The 18,523-nt window shown below is 43.2% G+C and overlaps 1 protein-coding gene across 1 annotated transcript; it reads left to right on the plus strand.

Moving 5' to 3' along the window:
* The first annotated feature begins 2,447 nt into the window (after positions 1-2,447).
* Positions 2,448-12,332, plus strand: LOC118384414 (leucine-rich repeat-containing protein 3B-like). Its single transcript, XM_035770932.2, has 2 exons — positions 2,448-2,822; positions 6,459-12,332. The coding sequence occupies exon 2, from the start codon at positions 6,506-6,508 to the stop codon at positions 7,358-7,360; it is 855 nt and encodes a 284-aa protein (XP_035626825.1). The 5' UTR covers positions 2,448-2,822; positions 6,459-6,505; the 3' UTR covers positions 7,361-12,332.
* The last annotated feature ends 6,191 nt before the right edge of the window (positions 12,333-18,523 follow it).

The following is an 18,523-nucleotide window of genomic DNA, read 5'->3' on the forward strand; positions in this document are numbered from 1 at the left end:
AAAAGAAATGTTGCAATTATTAGCTACTACCCATGAGCTCCATATCTCAAATGTCTTTGTTGTAAAAATAGATGCTATTGAGATGAATATTGAGAGTTGAGAAATACATAATTATAACCTACAGAAAACTGACCCTTCTCCCTTCGACACGGGGACGAAGCTTGATGTATGTTTCGAACATATTGTTTCTCTCTCAAGCGCATGGGGGAGAGGAGAGTGGCTCATTATTTAAAAACATATTTTTGTGTGTGTCAATTTAGATGGGAAATCAATTGTTTGGTACCCACAAGGATAGTAAAACAAATGTGTGTGTGTGTGTGTGTGTGTGTGTGTGTGTGTGTGTGTGTGTGTGTGTGTGTGTGTGTGTGTGTGTGTGTGTGTGTGTGTGTGTGTGCGTGCGTGCGTGTGTGCGTGTGTGTGCGCGTGCGTGTGTGAGTGTGTGTGTACGTGCTTTCTCCTGAGTGTCGTTGATTATACATGAGTGTGTGTATGTGTGAGCCTGGCTACAGGTGTGTTGGACCTGTCAACCAGCAGCACGCAGTAAAACTAGCTGTGTCTGGCTCAGAAGCTAACCAGGGCTGACAAGGGACAGGGGGGCAAGGCATCAGGGCTGACACACACACCAGGGGTGGAGACACCATGCAGCTTTAATGAGCTGCCTTTAAAAACCATCGCACTCCTCCTGCAGTCAGAGGCCTGACGAGGCATACTGAACACTGACGAGACACAGACCAGTCACGGAAAGTTGGGCAGAGATGGAAAATGTAAACTCCAGCCTGGTCTGGTGTCTATATAGATAGACGTGTACACACAGAGGCTCAGCCAAAATATAACAAACTTCACTTCAGAACATTTTTTCTTATTGCCTTGAACTCTCCTTTCCCAAGCATGCAAAATACATAAGATTATTCAGTACTGCATTCCATGCTGGCACTCTAGCACAATGACAGAAAGAAATGTACTGCTTTTGAGGAGTGGTGTTGAGGACAATCAGAGAGCTGTGACAATGAGTTCTTGAGGGGTTGAGAGAGAGAGCATATGTGTCCTCTCCATCACCAGCCCTGAGGCAAAGCAAACTTCCACGCTGACAACCTCTGTGACTCCAGTTTCTCTTTAGCTCTCTTAAGGCTCCGTATTGCAGCTGCAAAACCCTGTCTGTGTCTGAAAATGTTACTACCTTTCATATTCTTGCAATGGAGATGAGGATTTAAGGTTCTCCGGGCCTCCTCCTCCAATGAGCATTGAAAGTAATTGAGGAAACAATGATTGAGGAAGCAAGTAAGAATTTGACAGCTCTCTCCATCCCCCGTCCCCTCTCCCTTGTTCCATTTTCCTCAAGACACTCTTCTCTCTCCCTCCTTCCCTGCCTTTCACACCTTCTCCTCTGACGTTGTTTTCAACCCCTTCAAATATATTATTGTCTAGCCACTCTGTAAATCTGCACTCCTTCTTATTTAATTGAATTATATTGGCGCTAACCTTCCTTTAGTCACGCTTCTGTCTATTTTCTCTCTAAGTAAGAAAAGCTCCATTAAATCATTTTTTTCCTCATTTCTCTTTTTTTTTATGTTCATTGAGAAAGGTGCAAGTGAGTCTTCTCTCTCTATCCATCTCTCTTCTCCACTCTACTTAATGGATGTCCTCCGTAAACACATTTTCAATTCTACTACATTTTGGAGATTCCTCCTTCTATTTCAGCCATATCAGATATCAAGCATGTTGCTCTCTCTTGGAGATCACAGCCTTTGAGAACAGAGACTTTGCTTAACCTACAACTGGACTCTTTAGGCCTATTTTACGATGGCTGACAGACAGTGTAGCTGAAGGTCGACTTCTTATCATGTCCGTAACCTCATATGTTTTTGTCAGTCTGGGTCTCAAATTACTGTTGAGAGTAAGAATAGTAGAATACACAAAGTGCAATTTCAAAACTTAGTTGTGCATCAGCCGTTTTCCTCTAGTTATACTGTATGTCAATCACTTACAGTCACTCAATTAGCCCATGCCAGTTAACAAGATTGGCAAATTAGTCTTGTTAGTCTAGGGCACCAGCCCAGGGGCCCTGACCTCCCGGGAGCCAGCATTGACTTTGCTAGTCACTCTCACTCAGATATAATATTAACATGGCATAAGTTATGCCAAAATATGTAGAATTGTAAGAAATTAGCTGTACAATTTGAAAACAAATTTGTTTACTTTCTATTGATAAAATACTTTTCCAGTTAACATATCCTTCTGTACATATTACATTATACATTATATAATATAATATTTTGTTAGGGAAACGTAATTAAACGCAGAACATTTTAGCTTTCTCAGCCTTTGCACACTTCCCTTGAATGCTATGCATGACATGAATCATGGAAATGTTTCCCGCCTCTAAGAAGTCACGACGTGTGTTCATGGGCACAGCAGAGCGCACAGCGCAGCAGTAATAAATAGCCATGTACTGTATTGTAGCAGGCTGTGTGTGTGTGTTGTGATGAGATGATATGCTTCGACGCCTGTGCCTGCGCCTGCGTTTGACGGCTCATATTTCCAATTTAAGCCGACAAGAATAGGTTACCAATTCCCCTGTGCCCCTCTTTATATTTACAGTCGTGTTAATTTCTTCAACAACTAGATCACGGGGAGCGGAGAGGCAACAACCATCGGTATTGAATGTTGGTAAGCAGGCTCCAGTCCATTGGGCTTTGACGCGGATTCTCGGGCTGCGCTGCATTGCTCGCGAGTACTGTAATCGCAGCAGAGATATGGACCCTGTTCTGTGAAGCATGCTGCACTGACAAATGTTCTCCTCCCGGACAACAACATCTGAAGTGGTAAGAAAGCTCTTATGTTTGCCAGCCTTATATTTACATCTGATGATAGAATGAATGCATATGTCCTTTATACATAAGAAGCAAAAGTTTCATAGAGGAGTACCATTATATTGCATTGAGAAATATTGAATCTTGTTGTCTGAAACATTGTGTTGCTTTATTGTTGGGGACCTTTTCATTTTTCATTGTCATGATGGAATATTGAGGTGCAGCTTACATAATCATATCTCAGGGGGATATGATATGCTTTTGTAAACTACATATAAATATTCATAATTAATCAGTTATATTGGGTATCCATAAAACACTTCCAAATTCAGGTCAGTGGCCTAATGAATTGATAATTGTCTACTGTATGTGCCAAAGGAATGAACCTTTGGCACATACAGTATACTATTATGAATGCATCAATTTAGCCTGACTGTTGAGAGAGTAATGGCTTATAAATGTAGGCCTACCTCTGTGTACATTAATATTTGATTATGTACATTCATATTTTGCCATATCAACATTTGATTTATAAAGTTCCCACATTTTGAATAGTTTAATGCATTAGAACTTTGTCTGCGGGGGATTTTGTGTGATGTCTGGCAGTCCGGCTGAAAGGAGCTTTAATTGAGAACGGATTCAGACCAACTCATTCACATGCATAACAGACGATTATAGATACTTTAGCCAAAGTTGGTAACTTACACGGCTATTAAAAACCCTCATTTGAGTAGAGGGTCCATGCATCATGTACTAGGAACAAGCTGAGTATTTGTTTTTTTTTCTCTCACAGTATTCCTACAATAACACTTCTAGGGGTTTTCTGACTGTGTAAACCCTGCTCGCAGCGGCAAGCCCCGTGAGACAAGTTCTTCTATTGCAAAGTTTAACCATGTGAACGTCAAACCAATGACTGGAGAGTATCCATCACTGCACTGAGGAGGAGGAGGGAGGAGGAGGAGGGAGGAATCAATAGAGGATAACAGCACGAGGCCTCTTCCTTCGCTCGATAATTGCAAGTTCCCCCATATCACTTACTGGGAGGATAGTCTAATCTAATGCATTCAAATGTTATTCTTGTGGTCAGACAGTGAGTGCACATTGTACACCAGGCCCTGTGGTTCGGCTGTATTTTTGCTATACTTTAACAGTTTATACAGTGGGAAATAAGTATCTTATTGCAGGACTCATAAGTAACTGAGAGAGTTAGTCAATTGGGACCAGCACATTGGTGGCATGGCAGAGTTGCAACATTTATATTCAATACTCTCTTGGCCTATGTAATACTAAGTCGTTAGTATTATACAAAAAAAAACGGATGTAACTGAGTAAATGAACTACTGAGTCTACTCTCGGTCACACACATACACACAGGCGCACACTGTAGTACAAACACTATAGTACAGTCACACAGTACAGTATATCAATCCATTCCATTTAGATAGTGGGGTTCTGTATCGTTTGGAATTAGTGCTTGTCAAGTTAATGGTGCTATGTTGAGCCGCTCGTCATTTTCTTTATTCGGTTGTACCCCTCTCCTCCTTACGCATTCAGCAGAACCCTAATAAACCAGACTTCTTCTGACCAACTCAGACAGGGAAAATTACTGTATCCCGATGACATGCTGTGACAGGTACCACTAATACGGTTGTTATATGGTCCACTTGGGCCTCCCAGACACTCGGCCATCCCTCATCCTGACTCTGAGAAGACGGTGTGCGAGACACAATCCTTCTTATTGAGCCGTGCTGCCTTTGTAATGTGAATTTAAGAGCCGCTCTTAGATTATGTCATTTGTAAACCAGCCTAAGTGGAGTCTGTCTGGCCCAGATAGAGCTCATTTCCCAGAAGCTGAACGAACAGTACATTATGTTACAGTACATTATGTTACAGTACATTTTGCCCGTATGCAACAGGATGGGATGGGAGCCAGGTTGGATATAAAGATGGCAGTTACTGTTTTATGTCTTTTCAGTTATCATTCTTTTCTTTGACTCAGCTGGTTTTGTAAATTGGTGAATACTTTAGGAAGAATATATGTTTCCATTTTAACGTGCAAGATTTACAATTCCATTTAACCAACATACGACGAATAAGAGCACTCTTAAGGTTGTTAGACCTTTTAGGTCAGGGTTTTCCAAACTTTATATCCCGCCAGATCGGCCTGTTGTGTACAGGCATAATGTACTATAGCTGTTCTCATCAAGCTTTGATTATTTGAATTCGGCTGTGCAGGGCAAAAATCTAAACTTGCACCCAGGGAGTCCTCAGGACCGAGTTTGTGGAACCCCGCTCCAGGCGGTGAAACTGTGAGCGTCCCGTCCAACTCATACACTTTCTCTGGGGTTTTGTGTCAGTGAAGAAACACATTCTCTGTGGCCTTTAGAGAAGATTAGTAAGATGATACTGGACTGTGGCATTTACTGCGCCTCAGCCTGCCTCAGACAGCGCTGCTCCAGAGTCTATTACCTGAGTCGGGCAGAGTACTGATGGGCCCGGAAACATTACATTGATTGACTCAAAATGTACTTCCACTAAATGGCCAAAGATTACCTACTTACCGTTGCAGATATAGCCTACATCCAAACAGACTTAGGCCTAGATTAAATTAGTTCCAGCATTAGGGCTCTATTACAGCGTGATTGAAATGTTCCCGTGTTAGCGGAGACTGCATTCACGGTCAATGTGCATATGTCGGATCAATCGGAAAGTACCTTCACTTTTCTATCGCAACAATCTGGAACGCCGCAGCGGTACTGATTGAATAGAGCCCTTAACTCGCGATAACCGACAACTGCATAGCAGTTTTATTGCTTTTATTTAGGCGATGCTGGAGGTGTAACTGCGTCCGGGCTGTCGAATCGGTGAGCGGCTGCCCTTGTCGTCATTGTCACGAAACAAACACCTGTCCTTAAATCCTACGTGTTAGACGTTCCGAACGAGAAAGTGTAGGCTATATAGAAATGACACTCATTCAATGACTTCGACTACATAAAAGATAATCCTGCTATGCAGTTGTCGGTTATCGCGGGTTAAGGCGCGTCTGATTGAATCTAGCCCGTAGCCTACATCCAAACAGGGTTGGTGCTGTACAGTAGGTGCTAGAGGCCCAGAGATATTCACTCTGAATCCATTAGAGGCTGACAGCACTTTGCCTTCTGAAATAAGCATGACCATATATCTTTTGAGCGTCAATCTCTCTAGTTCCACCGAATCAGAGCAGGATTATGGTAATGCTAAGTCACTCCACGGCAACGTTGAAGTAGGACAAGAGAGAGAAAAAACATGCCAATCAATGAGAGTTCCATCTTCCATCACAGCACTGGCAGGAAGCACCTTATCTGTAATCTGTATGCACGGATGACGCCTTCGCTGATCTCCATCCCACTCCTCCTCTACACTACAGCTGTGTTTTGTCATTTTCTGTTCATCAGGACACAAGTGCCAATTCATTACAATTAGCCCAGTCAAGATCAAAGTGGGCCAAAAATATCACCTGGCACTTGTATGGCTATTAGGATTGCTCACACAGAGATGGTTCTGTGTTGCTTCTGCCACACTGGTATTAGTGTCATTTGCAATCACTTGTTGTCCTCGTTCCTTTTCTCCATTATTTTCTCTCTGACATTTTTCCTCATTGTCTCTCAGGCTGGCTGGTTGGTGAACCTGTGACCTATGCAGGGTTGTCTTGGCTAATGGTCCAGGGGCTGTGTTCTTCTAGGAGGGTATGCCTGTATCCCACCATGCCGCTGCTGGCAGAATGGCTGCTGTGCCACTCCTTGGTGGCATGCCTGCTGCTGCATAGTCTGGTACTCAGCTCCACCACCGCGGGCCTCCACGGGGCGAACACCGGCTGCTCCGAGAGCTGCTACTGCTCCGAGTCTGCAGATGGCGGGAGGGTGGTGCGCTGCAGCAACATGCGCCTCGCGGAGGTGCCGCATGACCTGCCTAACGACACCCGCCGACTTTACCTGGACGGTAACCTCCTCACCACCATCCCCGCCGACGCCTTTGCGGGGCTTCCTTTACTCAACGAGCTGGACCTCTCCCACAATGAGCTAACTCAGATGGAGCCGGGGGCCTTCCGGGGTCTGGTCCCCTCTCTCAGGAGCCTGGACCTGTCCTCTAACAGACTGACCACCCTGGAGCCAGAGGTCCTGGGGGGCCTGAGGGCCCAGGCCAACCTCACCCACAACCCCTGGCACTGTGACTGCCGCCTCCAGGTGGCTATGCCCCGGCTGGACCTGGAACCGGCCTCACTGGCTGGCGTGGTGTGTCACACTTCGGAGCCCAAGGATGTCGGCGTAGATACAGGGGTGCCCTTCGTCATGGTGGCTGCCGACCTGGACCTGTGCGCAGGGCTCAAGAGGACCACGGACGTGGCCATGCTGGTGACCATGTTCGGCTGGTTCGCCATGGTCATCTCCTACCTGGTGTATTACGTCAGGCACAACCAGGAAGACGCACGGAGACACCTGGAGTACCTCAAGTCCCTTCCCAGCAAACTGGACAGACCAGAGGAGTCCTCTACACTGAGCACAGTGGTGTGAGAAGTAAAATACCAGACCTGGGTCAAATGCGTTTTGTCAAGTACTTTCATATTCTGAAAATGAGCATGATTGAGCTTGATTGTTGTGCAAGGAGGTCGCGTTTGCACTTTTGGGACGATTCTATTGTAGTCGGTAAGCTAAATCAAGCGAACCTGTAGTATTTAAAGTATTTGACATATATTTACCTAAGTCAGGTGGCGACAAAGGAAATAACAGCCAAACACCTCAAAAGGATCAAAAAAGGAAATGCCCAAACTTGGAAATAGACCGGGATACTAGTGTACTGTACAAGTTTTCAACCTGTCCATCACCAGTAATCCATTGGAAACACAATACCTCACGGTAACATTTCATTCAAACAAATTCATACTCTTTGATAAATTAAGGCCATTAAATTAAACATTTTTTTTCACATAGCTGTTTGTTGAATGAAATAAGGAATTATTTGACACATACATTTGTGAATATTCTACATGTATGTGCAAGTCAGTCTCAGTCTTTGTAAGATACTCTGTATTTGAAAATGATTTAACTCCAACAAGGTTTTGAACGATTGTCAAATCCATAACTATTTCACAATGGACTTTTGTTGTTATTCAGGAATGCATGATGTCATCAAATGTTCCCATAATAGTGATACTACTGTGCTTGGCAGTATAACAGAGACTGCATTGTTCTTCCAGCAGCTGCACTCATTGATTGTTGGATCTTTATTTGCTGGATGAGAAGCCCCATGTAATCGTCAAACATTTTACCAGAAAGAATAAAATCATGAAATGCTCCTTCATTTTTATTTTGTCCACAATACCATATTTTTTTCCACAGTTGTACTGCATGCAAATGTTGCATTTCACACTAAGTCTGCCTGAACATATCACATTTTCATGTATTTTTAAGTGAACAATGTGTTCATTATATTGAATTATGAATAATTGACAGACCGTAGTGCACGATGGCAAAACTAGTTTAGAAATATGAATTGCACAACTTCAATCAGTGGGTCCAAAAAGTTATTTTTTTAAAGAAAGAGTTCACTGTCTGAAGTCTTATTTCAATTTCCTCCAAGCCTCATGAATTCCTTTGATCTCACTAACACTGTATGTCTTTTAGAATTATTAATCTGCTTTAGGGACAGACTGCACTAAATATGGCTTCTGACACACACACACACACACACACACACACACACACACACACACACACACACACACACACACACACACACACACACACACACACACACACACACACACACACACACACTAACACACACGACTAATGGCCACAAAGCACACAGTAAAACTTCACACCCTCAGGCTGTAATAAAAATGATGGATTTGACCCTTGCTCAACGTTTGGAAACTGGGCCTGCCAATGGCATCACACCTGGCCACATTATGACGTAGGATGGGAACTAATACAGAATTATGTTTTCCTGTCCTACTGGAACTATTAAAACCCTGCCCCTTGACCCTGGTACAGTATCTAGCCAGAGTCTGTCTGCTTTCTGTCTGTCTTAGGTGCTCATTTGTGGAGGATGGGAAGATGGGTGTAACCTCTCTCTCCCTTGCGTTTATCTGTCACCCTGAGCTCTTAATGACCATGGGAACAGACACACCACCAATCTGATGCTGAACCCTGAAGGTCACTCTCACGCACAAACACACACACACAAATAAATATAGTTTACATAATTATACAGTATAGCCTGTTCAATCTTAAAAATGTCAGTCATGAGCCTTACCAGACTCGGTTACATTACCCTCATTAGCATGTGTTTATTTGCATGGACAAATGAACTCACTCACATTACCATACATCCTGTAATAGGAGAATGTTTGTACATGGGTGCTATTTAAGCAATAAGGCATGAGGGGGTTTGGTATATGGCCGATATACCAGGGATAAGGGCTTTCCTTAGGCACAACACAGCCCTTAGCCTTGGTATAGTGGCCATATATCACAAACTCCCGAGGAGCCTTATTGCTATTATAAACTGGTTACCAAAGTAATTCATATTAAAGCAGTAAAAATAAATGTTTTGTCATACCTGTGGTATACGGTCTGATAGACCACGGCTTTCAGCCAATCAGCATTCAGGGCTCAAACCACCCAGTTTTTAAGAGTGCTGAACATTATCATATTTGTAGTCTGACCTCGCCTCGTAGCTGAACATTATTACACACCCACCCACACACACTCTCTCACTCTCTCTCCTGGATGTAAGGCAGGCTTGATAGGTGACATTCAAACAGTGTCCAGGTGTCTGAGGACAACCCTGTCAACACTGTCACTGAAACCACAGTCATTGCTCTGCTCTTCAGTTACACCCTGTATTAAGTGAGAAGGCTTTCTCTCAGGAGAAGGAAACGCAAATGTCTTATCTTCATTTTTAAATGCTGTGTCCTCTGGGAAATTAAGACATTTCCTGACTGCTTTTGATTGTAAAGTGTAAAGTGGCTTATTGTCTTGTATTTAGACCTACTGTAGTCAATTGGAAGGTATTGTTGTTTAATAAGAACTGAGGACTCATTTGCATTGTGTTAGTCGAATAGCTCATACTCCTGAAAAGTAGAAGATGGGTATAGGAACACACACACACACACACACACACACACACACACACACACACACACACACACACACACACACACACACACACACACACACACACACACACACACACACACACACACACACACAATGCTTCTGAGCTCATATCCAACACTTTCAGAGTTACTAAACTCTCTCCTCCCCAGCTGGTTAATTGCAGGTGAAGGGAACAAGTCCTCTCAGTCCATCTCCCTGAATGAGCTTTGTTGTTTCACTGATTACTTCTGCAATGCAACACTCGCTCCATTGTTTACAAAAGGAAGATAATACGCAGCAGAGAGAATAACGCTTTGGTTTGCAGCTCCTGATTAGATCTCATAACTTTTGTTCTCTGTCTCGCTCATTTCCTAAATTGCTTTGTGTTCTGTTTGCTTGATTTCACCTCTGTAAATCAAGTCCACTAATTGCTTCTAATTTCAATCTCCAGCTGTGTATGATATTATGCGGCATCGAAGGTTTAAAAAATATATATATAATTCTCTGAAAGGAACTGTCTCTCTGTGGGAGTTGTAAAGGGACTCCACGCTTGGTGCAGCATTATCTTATTTCTTCAGATGCATTCCTAAAGCCCCTGGTTATCCCACTGACTAGCTAGCAGCATGAACACCTGCATCCAGTCAGTGTGGTGCAGTCAGTGGGGCTGCTAACCTGTATGTGTGCGTGTGTGCGTGCGTGCGTGTGTGCGTGCGTGCGTTTACGCTCTCTACATTGGTGTTCTGAGTGGCACTGATTCTGTATGTGCTGTTGTCTGAGATGAACTGTTTGTGTGTATTATCTCAGAATTTGTACATCGTAGGCTTTCGTGAATGGCTGTGTATTTGTGTTAATGCCTTTGATGGAACTTGTATTTGGTGGTGTTTGTATTGGGAGATTGCATGTCAAAATACAGCTTGTTCTTTATTTATGATGTGAGCTTCAAGGAATGAGTGTGTGTGGTTTAAACTGAAAGTGTGTGTGCGTGCGTGTGCGTGCGTGCGTGTGTGTGTGCATGTATGGTGGGTGTGTATGTGTGTCTGTGGCCGTGCGTACCCACCCTCTAAATGGGTAACCTTGCCTGGGGCAGTGGGAGCTGGGAGCTGGGAGCTTGGCTGACCGCAGAAGCCAAATCATATCCTGCCACAGCCTCCTGCAGAACAAAACCCACTCCAGCTGGTAAGCGAGCCCACTTTGTCCCCACATCACTAATGCCATGCTTTAGCCTAGATTGATGTTATACTTACATTGTTCCCTAGCCAACGAAGAAGGAACAAGTCTTGAAAACGGAATCAAGGGTAACACTTGGCTAAGGCCTCCCATTATCTTTTCTGCCCACCTACAATTACTGAATGGATGAGTGCTCTGTCCTCATCTTTCGCTCTCTCTCTCTCTCTCTCTCTCTCTCTCTCTCTCTCTCTCTCTCTCTCTCTCTCTCTCTCTCTCTCTCTCTCAGCCTTGCATTTAGACTGAATGTTGTATTTACTGCATGGTAGAACTGCAGACTCAAGGCTACAGCTCCCAGGTTCTGTGTGTGCTGGTATAATGACAGGTCTGTGTAATAATGAGCTTGGTCCACACTTCCCACACACTGTGGTAGCTGCTGTTCTAGTCTGTGGCATTCCATCCTCTTTGATAGATACAGGTAAAATAGCTAATCTAATCAGAATGGCCAGTGTAGTGTAGGGCTAGCCAGCCACTTAGCAATTCAAATCTAATTTCGCCTGAAGCAGCTGAATATCCTAAAATTGGTAGTAATTTAATTTTGGTTCCGCAAATGATTACAAAATGATAATTTGTGTACTTGCAGCGTTAGGTTTTTGTGAAAGTGGCAGGATTAGTAATAGCAAAGGAAGGATTACCTTTCTTGTAAAAGGTATGGGAAGGGGAATAGAATGAAGGCTGTCACTCACTGCAATTTCCTAGTGAAAAGCACGAGTTGACACACACAAACACAAATGTTTGTGAAGGGGCTGACTAACCATGAGTAAGCAGTAAAAAAAAATACATACATATATTCATAGAAAGAAAGAAAGTTGCACACTATATGCTCCCAACAATTGAATGGGTTAACCGAACCTACTGTGAAGGCCTCTCCCCGCTCTGTCTACTGGGTGTTGCTGTGCTTACTTCCTGTAGTAGATTGGTGGGCGGAGCTGGGAGGGTCAGTCAGTGCTGATTTGGCACACCTGTGACAGCTCAGCTGTGGCATAAAGCCACTGTTTTCCTTATTCAGCTCAAGAGATTCCTCTCTCCATGCATGCCTTTGGTTGTTTAGTTGTGGTTTCAGCAGTTGACTCCTAATTTATATCTGTCATGCCTCATCTGATTACTCTTGTGAGTATTTATTTTATTTATGGAATAAATTCATTTTGTTATTCCTTTACCCAGTGTGTGGTTTCCCATTGTTTGTTACAATCTCGAGCCAGGTTGTAACACTACCTACCTCATTGCAAGAAAACACCACATCAGTGGTATTGTATTAAGAATTGGCAGTGGGTGCCTACCACAATATTAAAACCATGTTCCATTAATGCTGCATGTACTTGTTATTCTTGCCAAAATCATGTCAAATGTGCACGTGTGGACTGACAATGTATTAATGCGTTGCTATTGTTCCCTTCATAGAGTTGACAGTTGATCCAAATGTCACGTTTGTAGAGGGGAGAGCATTTCCCCATCAGGTAATGAGACACAGGCCATTCCGGATAGGGTGTCACACATCCATCCAATCTAACGGAGCATGCTCTATCTCCACCAACTCCCTGCTTCTCTGGCCTGCTCTGGATCAGGCGTGTATCAGGTGTCCGGATGGGCTACTGCAAGGTGGTCCTGCCTGTGTAGAATGACAACTTGAATGATAACTGTATGTGCACTTGATTGTGCTGTATTATACAATGGGTGGGTCTAATCCTGAATGCTGATTGGTTAAAACCGCATTCCAGACGGTGTCTTTTTAAGCAATAAGGCCCGAGGGGGTGTGGTATTTGGGAAATATACCACGGCTCAGGGCTGTTCTTAATACAGCCCTTAGCCGTGGTATATTGGCCATATACCACAAACCTCCGAGGTGCCTTATTGCTATTATAAACTGCTTACCAACATAATTAGAGCAGTAAAATGGAATGTTTGTCATACCCGTGGTAGACAGTCTGATATACCATGGCTGTCAGCCAATCAGCATTCAGGGCTCAAACCACCCAGTTTATAAGCAATCCACTATACATAAAAATGATGCTCATTCATGATTTTGACTAGCTGAAAAATGCTGTCTGTCTAATCCCAACTCCTAACTGGTTTATTACTATGTGACAGTTTGAGATCATTTTTTTATATTGAAACAATGTTGTAAATGTCGTAGAGACAAACAGCACGGTTTATACAAATCAGCTTCAATTTGAAGTGATTGTATTCGCTGTGTTGTTGGCTAGCTCATCTGAACAACAGTGTCCTAACGAGGGAGCACATTTTCAAAGCCAGGCGAAGTCGCGCATCATTAGCTCATTGTTATGGATGTATCCAAATAAATGTCACTAGAAAACAGCTTAAACAAATGCAAAAGAAGCTACTGTTATTCTGGCTGGACTTTTTGACGTGACTGTAAATTAGCCGTAGTTGGCTAGCTAGCTAGCAAGGGATAAGAACGTTGCCAGCCTGTATGGCAATGGACCATTTAGAACGAACGACAGGGTCGTGTCCATAGATACAGAACAAAAAGAATGACTGGATTGTGTCTATAGAACAAAGGACCAGGCGGGTTGGAAAGCAGCACTAGTTCTGTGTCGGGACTGTATCTTGTGGAAGGGTGCAACAGTAAGAATAAATGAATCAAAATAACGTTGTTTTTTTTGCTTGCAAGTCTCAAATCAAATTGTATTTGTCACATGCGCCGAAAACAACAGGTGTAGACTTTAGTGAAATGCTTACTTACAAGCCCTTAACCAACAATGCTTTAAATTAATAAAAAAATATAAGGGTTAAGTTAAAAAAAATAGATAAACAAAAATAGATAAAAGAAGTAAACATTTGGAAAATAAAAATAAGTAATTAAACAGCAGCAGTATGTGTGGAGGCACCGGTTAGTCGGGGTAATTAAGGTAATATGTGCATGTAGGTAGAGTTAAAGTGACTGCATAGATTATAAACAGAGTTTAGCAGCAGCATAAAAGAGGGGTCTGGGTTGTCCTTTGATTAGCTGTTCAGGAGTCTTATGGTTTAGGAGTAGAAGCTGTCATTAATCCTCCTTGAGCTAATTTATTCTTGATTAAGGGTATTGCAGCCCAGTTGTACATGTTATGTTCTTTACACATTGTGGTGACATTGCTGTTCTATAATCACAGGATACACGCACATACACTACATGATAAAAAGTATGTGGACACCTGCTATTCAAACATCTCATTCCAAAATTATTGGAATTAATATGGAGTTGGTCCCCCCTTTGCGGCCCTAACAGCCTCCACTCTTCTGGGAAGGAATTCCACTAGATGTTGGAACATTGTTGCAGGGGCTTGCTTCCATTCAACCACAAGAGTGTTGGTGAGGTCGGGCACTGATTTTGGGCTATTTGGCCTGGCTCGTCGTCGGTGTTCCAATTCATCCCAAAAGGTGTTCGATGGGGTTGAGGTCAGGGTTCCATGAAAAACAGCCCCAGACCATTATTCATCCTCCACCAAACTTTACAGTTAGCACTTGGACAGGCAGGGTTCTCCTGTCATCCGCCAAACCCACTTTTCCGGCTGAGCCGTTGCTGCTCCTTGACGTTTCCACTTCACAATAACAGCACTAGCAGAGCAGAAATTTGACAAACTGACTTGTTGGAAAGGTGGCATCCTATGACGGTTCCACATTGAAAGTCCCTGAGCTCTTCAGTAAGGCCATTCTAGTGCCAATGTTTGTCTATGGAGATTGCATGGCTGTGGGCTTGATTTTATACACCTGTCAGCAACAGGTGTGGCTGAAATAACCAAAATGTACTAATTTGATGGGGTGTCCACATACTTTTTTTACATATAGTGTGTTACACACTTTGAGCAGCAAACTGTATTATTTGACCAGACATTAATAATCTGTTTTTACTTTTCATTAAAACTATTGCCAAAGGTTATATTTCTCTGGAAGTAGGTTAATTAACTACTAGCAGCATTATGAGTATCGAGCCACTGACCAGACCCAAGTTGCTCCTTATTACTCAGATGACATTAGTAGTTATGGCAATGACCGTGTCCACTCTGACGATAGCGACACACCCCTACTGAGAAGATCTGCTGAGACAAGGTATGATCTCACAAAGCCCCCCCCACTTCGCCTACCCCCTCATTCAGACATGAGGAAGTCCACAGCTTCGAGGTGAACAACCCCAACCAGGACTGAGGTAATGGGCAATGATGTGATTAACACACCTGAGGCCCAATGCATTGTGGTAGAACATATTATTAGGAGTGACACCACTACAAAATAGAGGCTACGTTCCTTCTCAGGGAAAGTACCAAAGTACCAAAGTCCCCAGGTGAAGCTGACTTTGAGACATGGTGTCTGCATGTAGAACTGATGTTTCAAGATTGCCCCACTACATACCTACAGGGGCGGTGGATCCTGGAGAGTCTGCTTCCTCCAGCTTCAGACGTGATGAGGCTACTTGGCTCCTCTGCATCCCCAAGAGCCTACATGAAGCTACTCGATTCATTTTATGGACTAGTAGAGGATGGTGATGAGATACTCGCCAGGTTCATGAAGAAAATCAAGGTGACAGGGCATCAGAATATCGACAGAGGCTGCAGTTGCTTCTAAGTACTGCTGTGAAGAGGAAGGGAGTGAAACGGGCTGACGCAAACCATCAGCTAGTGAAACAGTTTAGTCGTGGCTGCTGGGACCACTAACTCTAGGCTTGGGCGCTATACTGTATATACCATATAACGGGGTGATGTTTTTTTCAATACCTTTTAAACTATTTATTTGAAAAATACATTTGAATATTTGTGGCTACTTTTTAAATACATACCTGCAGTCAACTTGTGCAATATGCCAGGAGAAAAGATTGCGTTTTTCATTTCACCTATCATATAATTGTTTCATTATCAAGCTAACCGCACAAAGATGAGAGACCGGAGCCTTGTGAGTCACTCACTCTTCCAAAATCAAGTTGTGAGTCACTCACTCTTCCAAAATCAAGTTGTGAGTCATTCACTCTTCCAAAATCAAGTTGTGAGTCACTCACTCTTCCAAAATCAAGTTGTGAGTCATTCACTCTTCCAAAATCAATCTTTGCTTGGTAACAGCAGAGAGCACCTCCTGGATCAATATATTTGTTTTGTGCGTACAGCAAACTGTGAGTATCATTTTTGTGTTTTGTTACTTGTATAACTTTATGAGCTGGGATGTCAGTCCTGCAAATACTTCAAATGTTTCCAATGCATTTAGTTAGTTATTGGATTTTACATATACTCGTTAGCATTGCTAACCTTTGAATTACTCAGTGGGGTTTGTTCAGTGCCGGTATTACTGAACATCTGGTATGGCACAAGGTCAGTATGAAGGTATGACAATCTGGATACCACCAGTCGTCGAAAAAAGTACTCAATTATTGTACTGAAGTGAAAGTCGCTCATTAAAATACTACTTGAGTAAAAGTCTAAAAGTATTTGGTTATAAATATAGTTAAGAATCAAAAGTAAATGTAATTGCTAAAATATACTTAAGTATCAAAATATCACATTTCTTATATTAAGCACCATTTTCAAGTTTTTTAAATCTATGGATAGCCAGGTGCACACTCCAACACTCAGACATTATTTACCAAAGAAGCATGTGTGTTTAGTGAGTCCGAGAGATCAGAGATAGTAGGGATTACCAGGGATGTTCTCTTGTTAAGTGCGTGAATTGGACCATTTCCCTTTTCTGCTTAGCACTCAAAATGTAATGAGTACTTTTGGATGTCAGGGAAAATGTATAGAGTAAAAACTATTTTTTTAAATTCAGGAATGTATTGAAGTAAAAAGTAGTCAAAAATATAAATACCCCCCAAAAACAACTTAAGTAGTACTTTAAAGTATTTTTACTTAAGTACTTTACACCACTGGATACCACCCAAGCCTAACTCACTCCTCGTTAATCTGCAGCTGGACGTCAAGACAGAGACACCCCTTGACTCTTCAGAGCTTTGACTCCAGATGAGAACCAAAGAGGATAGGAGAGCCACCTCAGGAGCACCAAAGTGAGGCCTATTGTCGGGGTCTACTCTGTGATGTCTGACGTCTCTCCCTACGGTGACATTCGGTACAGTTCATTGATGGATGTATAAAATTAATGCTTGTGACAAAAAGAAAATAGGAACATTTATTGAGCTGTATTGACACAAAGCGTACAAAAAACAGACAATTTATAGCTTGAAACTCCATGTCAACAGTCCTATCTGTGTCTGTACCTGTTTCTCTGTCCCTGTCTCTGTCCTGTGTCTGTTTCTCTGTCCCTGTGTCTCTGTCTCTGTCCTGTGTCTGTTTCTCTGTCGCTGTTACTCTGTCCCTGTCTCTGTTTCTCTGTTTCTGTCCTGTGTCTGTTTCTCTGTCCCTGTCTCTGATTCTCTGTCCCTGTCTCTGATTCTCTGTCCCTGTCTCTGATTCTCTGTCCCTGTCTCTGATTGTCTGTCCCTGTCTCTGATTCTCTGTCCCTGTCTCTGTTACTCTGTCCCTGTCTCTGATTCTCTGTCCCTGTCTCTGTTTCTCTGTCTCTGTTTCTCTGTCCCTGTCTCTGATTCTCTGTCCCTGTCTCTGTTTCTCTGTCGCTGTCTCTGATTCTCTGTCCCTGTCTCTGTTTCTCTGTCTCTGTCTCTGTTTCTCTGTCCCTGTCTCTGTTTCTCTGTCCCTGTCTCTGTTTCTCTGTCCCTGTCTCTGTTCTCTGTCCCTGTCTCTGTTTCTCTGTCCCTGTCTCTGTTTCTCTGTCCCTGTCTCTGATTCTCTGTCCCTGTTACTCTGTCCCTGTCTCTGTTTCTCTGTCTCTGTCCTGTGTCTGTTTCTCTGTCGCTGTTACTCTGTCCCTGTCTCTGTTTCTCTGTCGCTGTTACTCTGTCCCTGTCTCTGATTCTCTGTCGCTGTTACTCTGTCCCTGTCTCTGTTTCTCTGTCCCTGTCTCTGATTCTCTGTCCCTGTCTCTGTTTCTCTGTCTCTGTCTGTGTCTGTTTCTCTGTCGCTGTTACTCTGTCCCTGTCTGTTTCTCTGTCGCTCTCTGTCCCTGTCTCTGATTCTCTGTCCCTGTCTCTGATTCTCTGTCTGTCTCTGTCCCTGTCTCTGTCTCTGTCCCTTCTCTGATTCTCTGTCCCTGTCTCTGTTTCTCTGTCCCTGTCTCTGATTCTCTGTCCCTGTCTCTGTTTCTCTGTCTGTTACTCTGTCCCTGTCTCTGTCTCTGTCCCTGTTATTCTCTGTCCCTGTCTCTGTCCTCTGTCTCTGATTCTCTGTCCCTGTCTCTGTTTCCTGTCTCTGTCCCTGTCTCTGATTCTCTGTCCCTGTCTCTGTTTCTCTGTCGCTGTTACTCTGTCCCTGTCTCTGTCCTGTCTCTGTTTCTCTGTCGCTGTTACTCTGTCCC

Source organism: Oncorhynchus keta, chromosome 5 (assembly GCF_023373465.1).
Source record: "Oncorhynchus keta strain PuntledgeMale-10-30-2019 chromosome 5, Oket_V2, whole genome shotgun sequence".
NCBI classification, from domain to species: Eukaryota; Metazoa; Chordata; class Actinopteri; order Salmoniformes; family Salmonidae; genus Oncorhynchus; species Oncorhynchus keta.

Excerpts from the sequence above, each read along its gene's own strand:
- LOC118384414 (XM_035770932.2), top strand. The coding sequence starts at position 6,506 with ATGGTCCAGGGGCTGTGTTCTTCTAGGAGGGTATGCCTGTATCCCACC.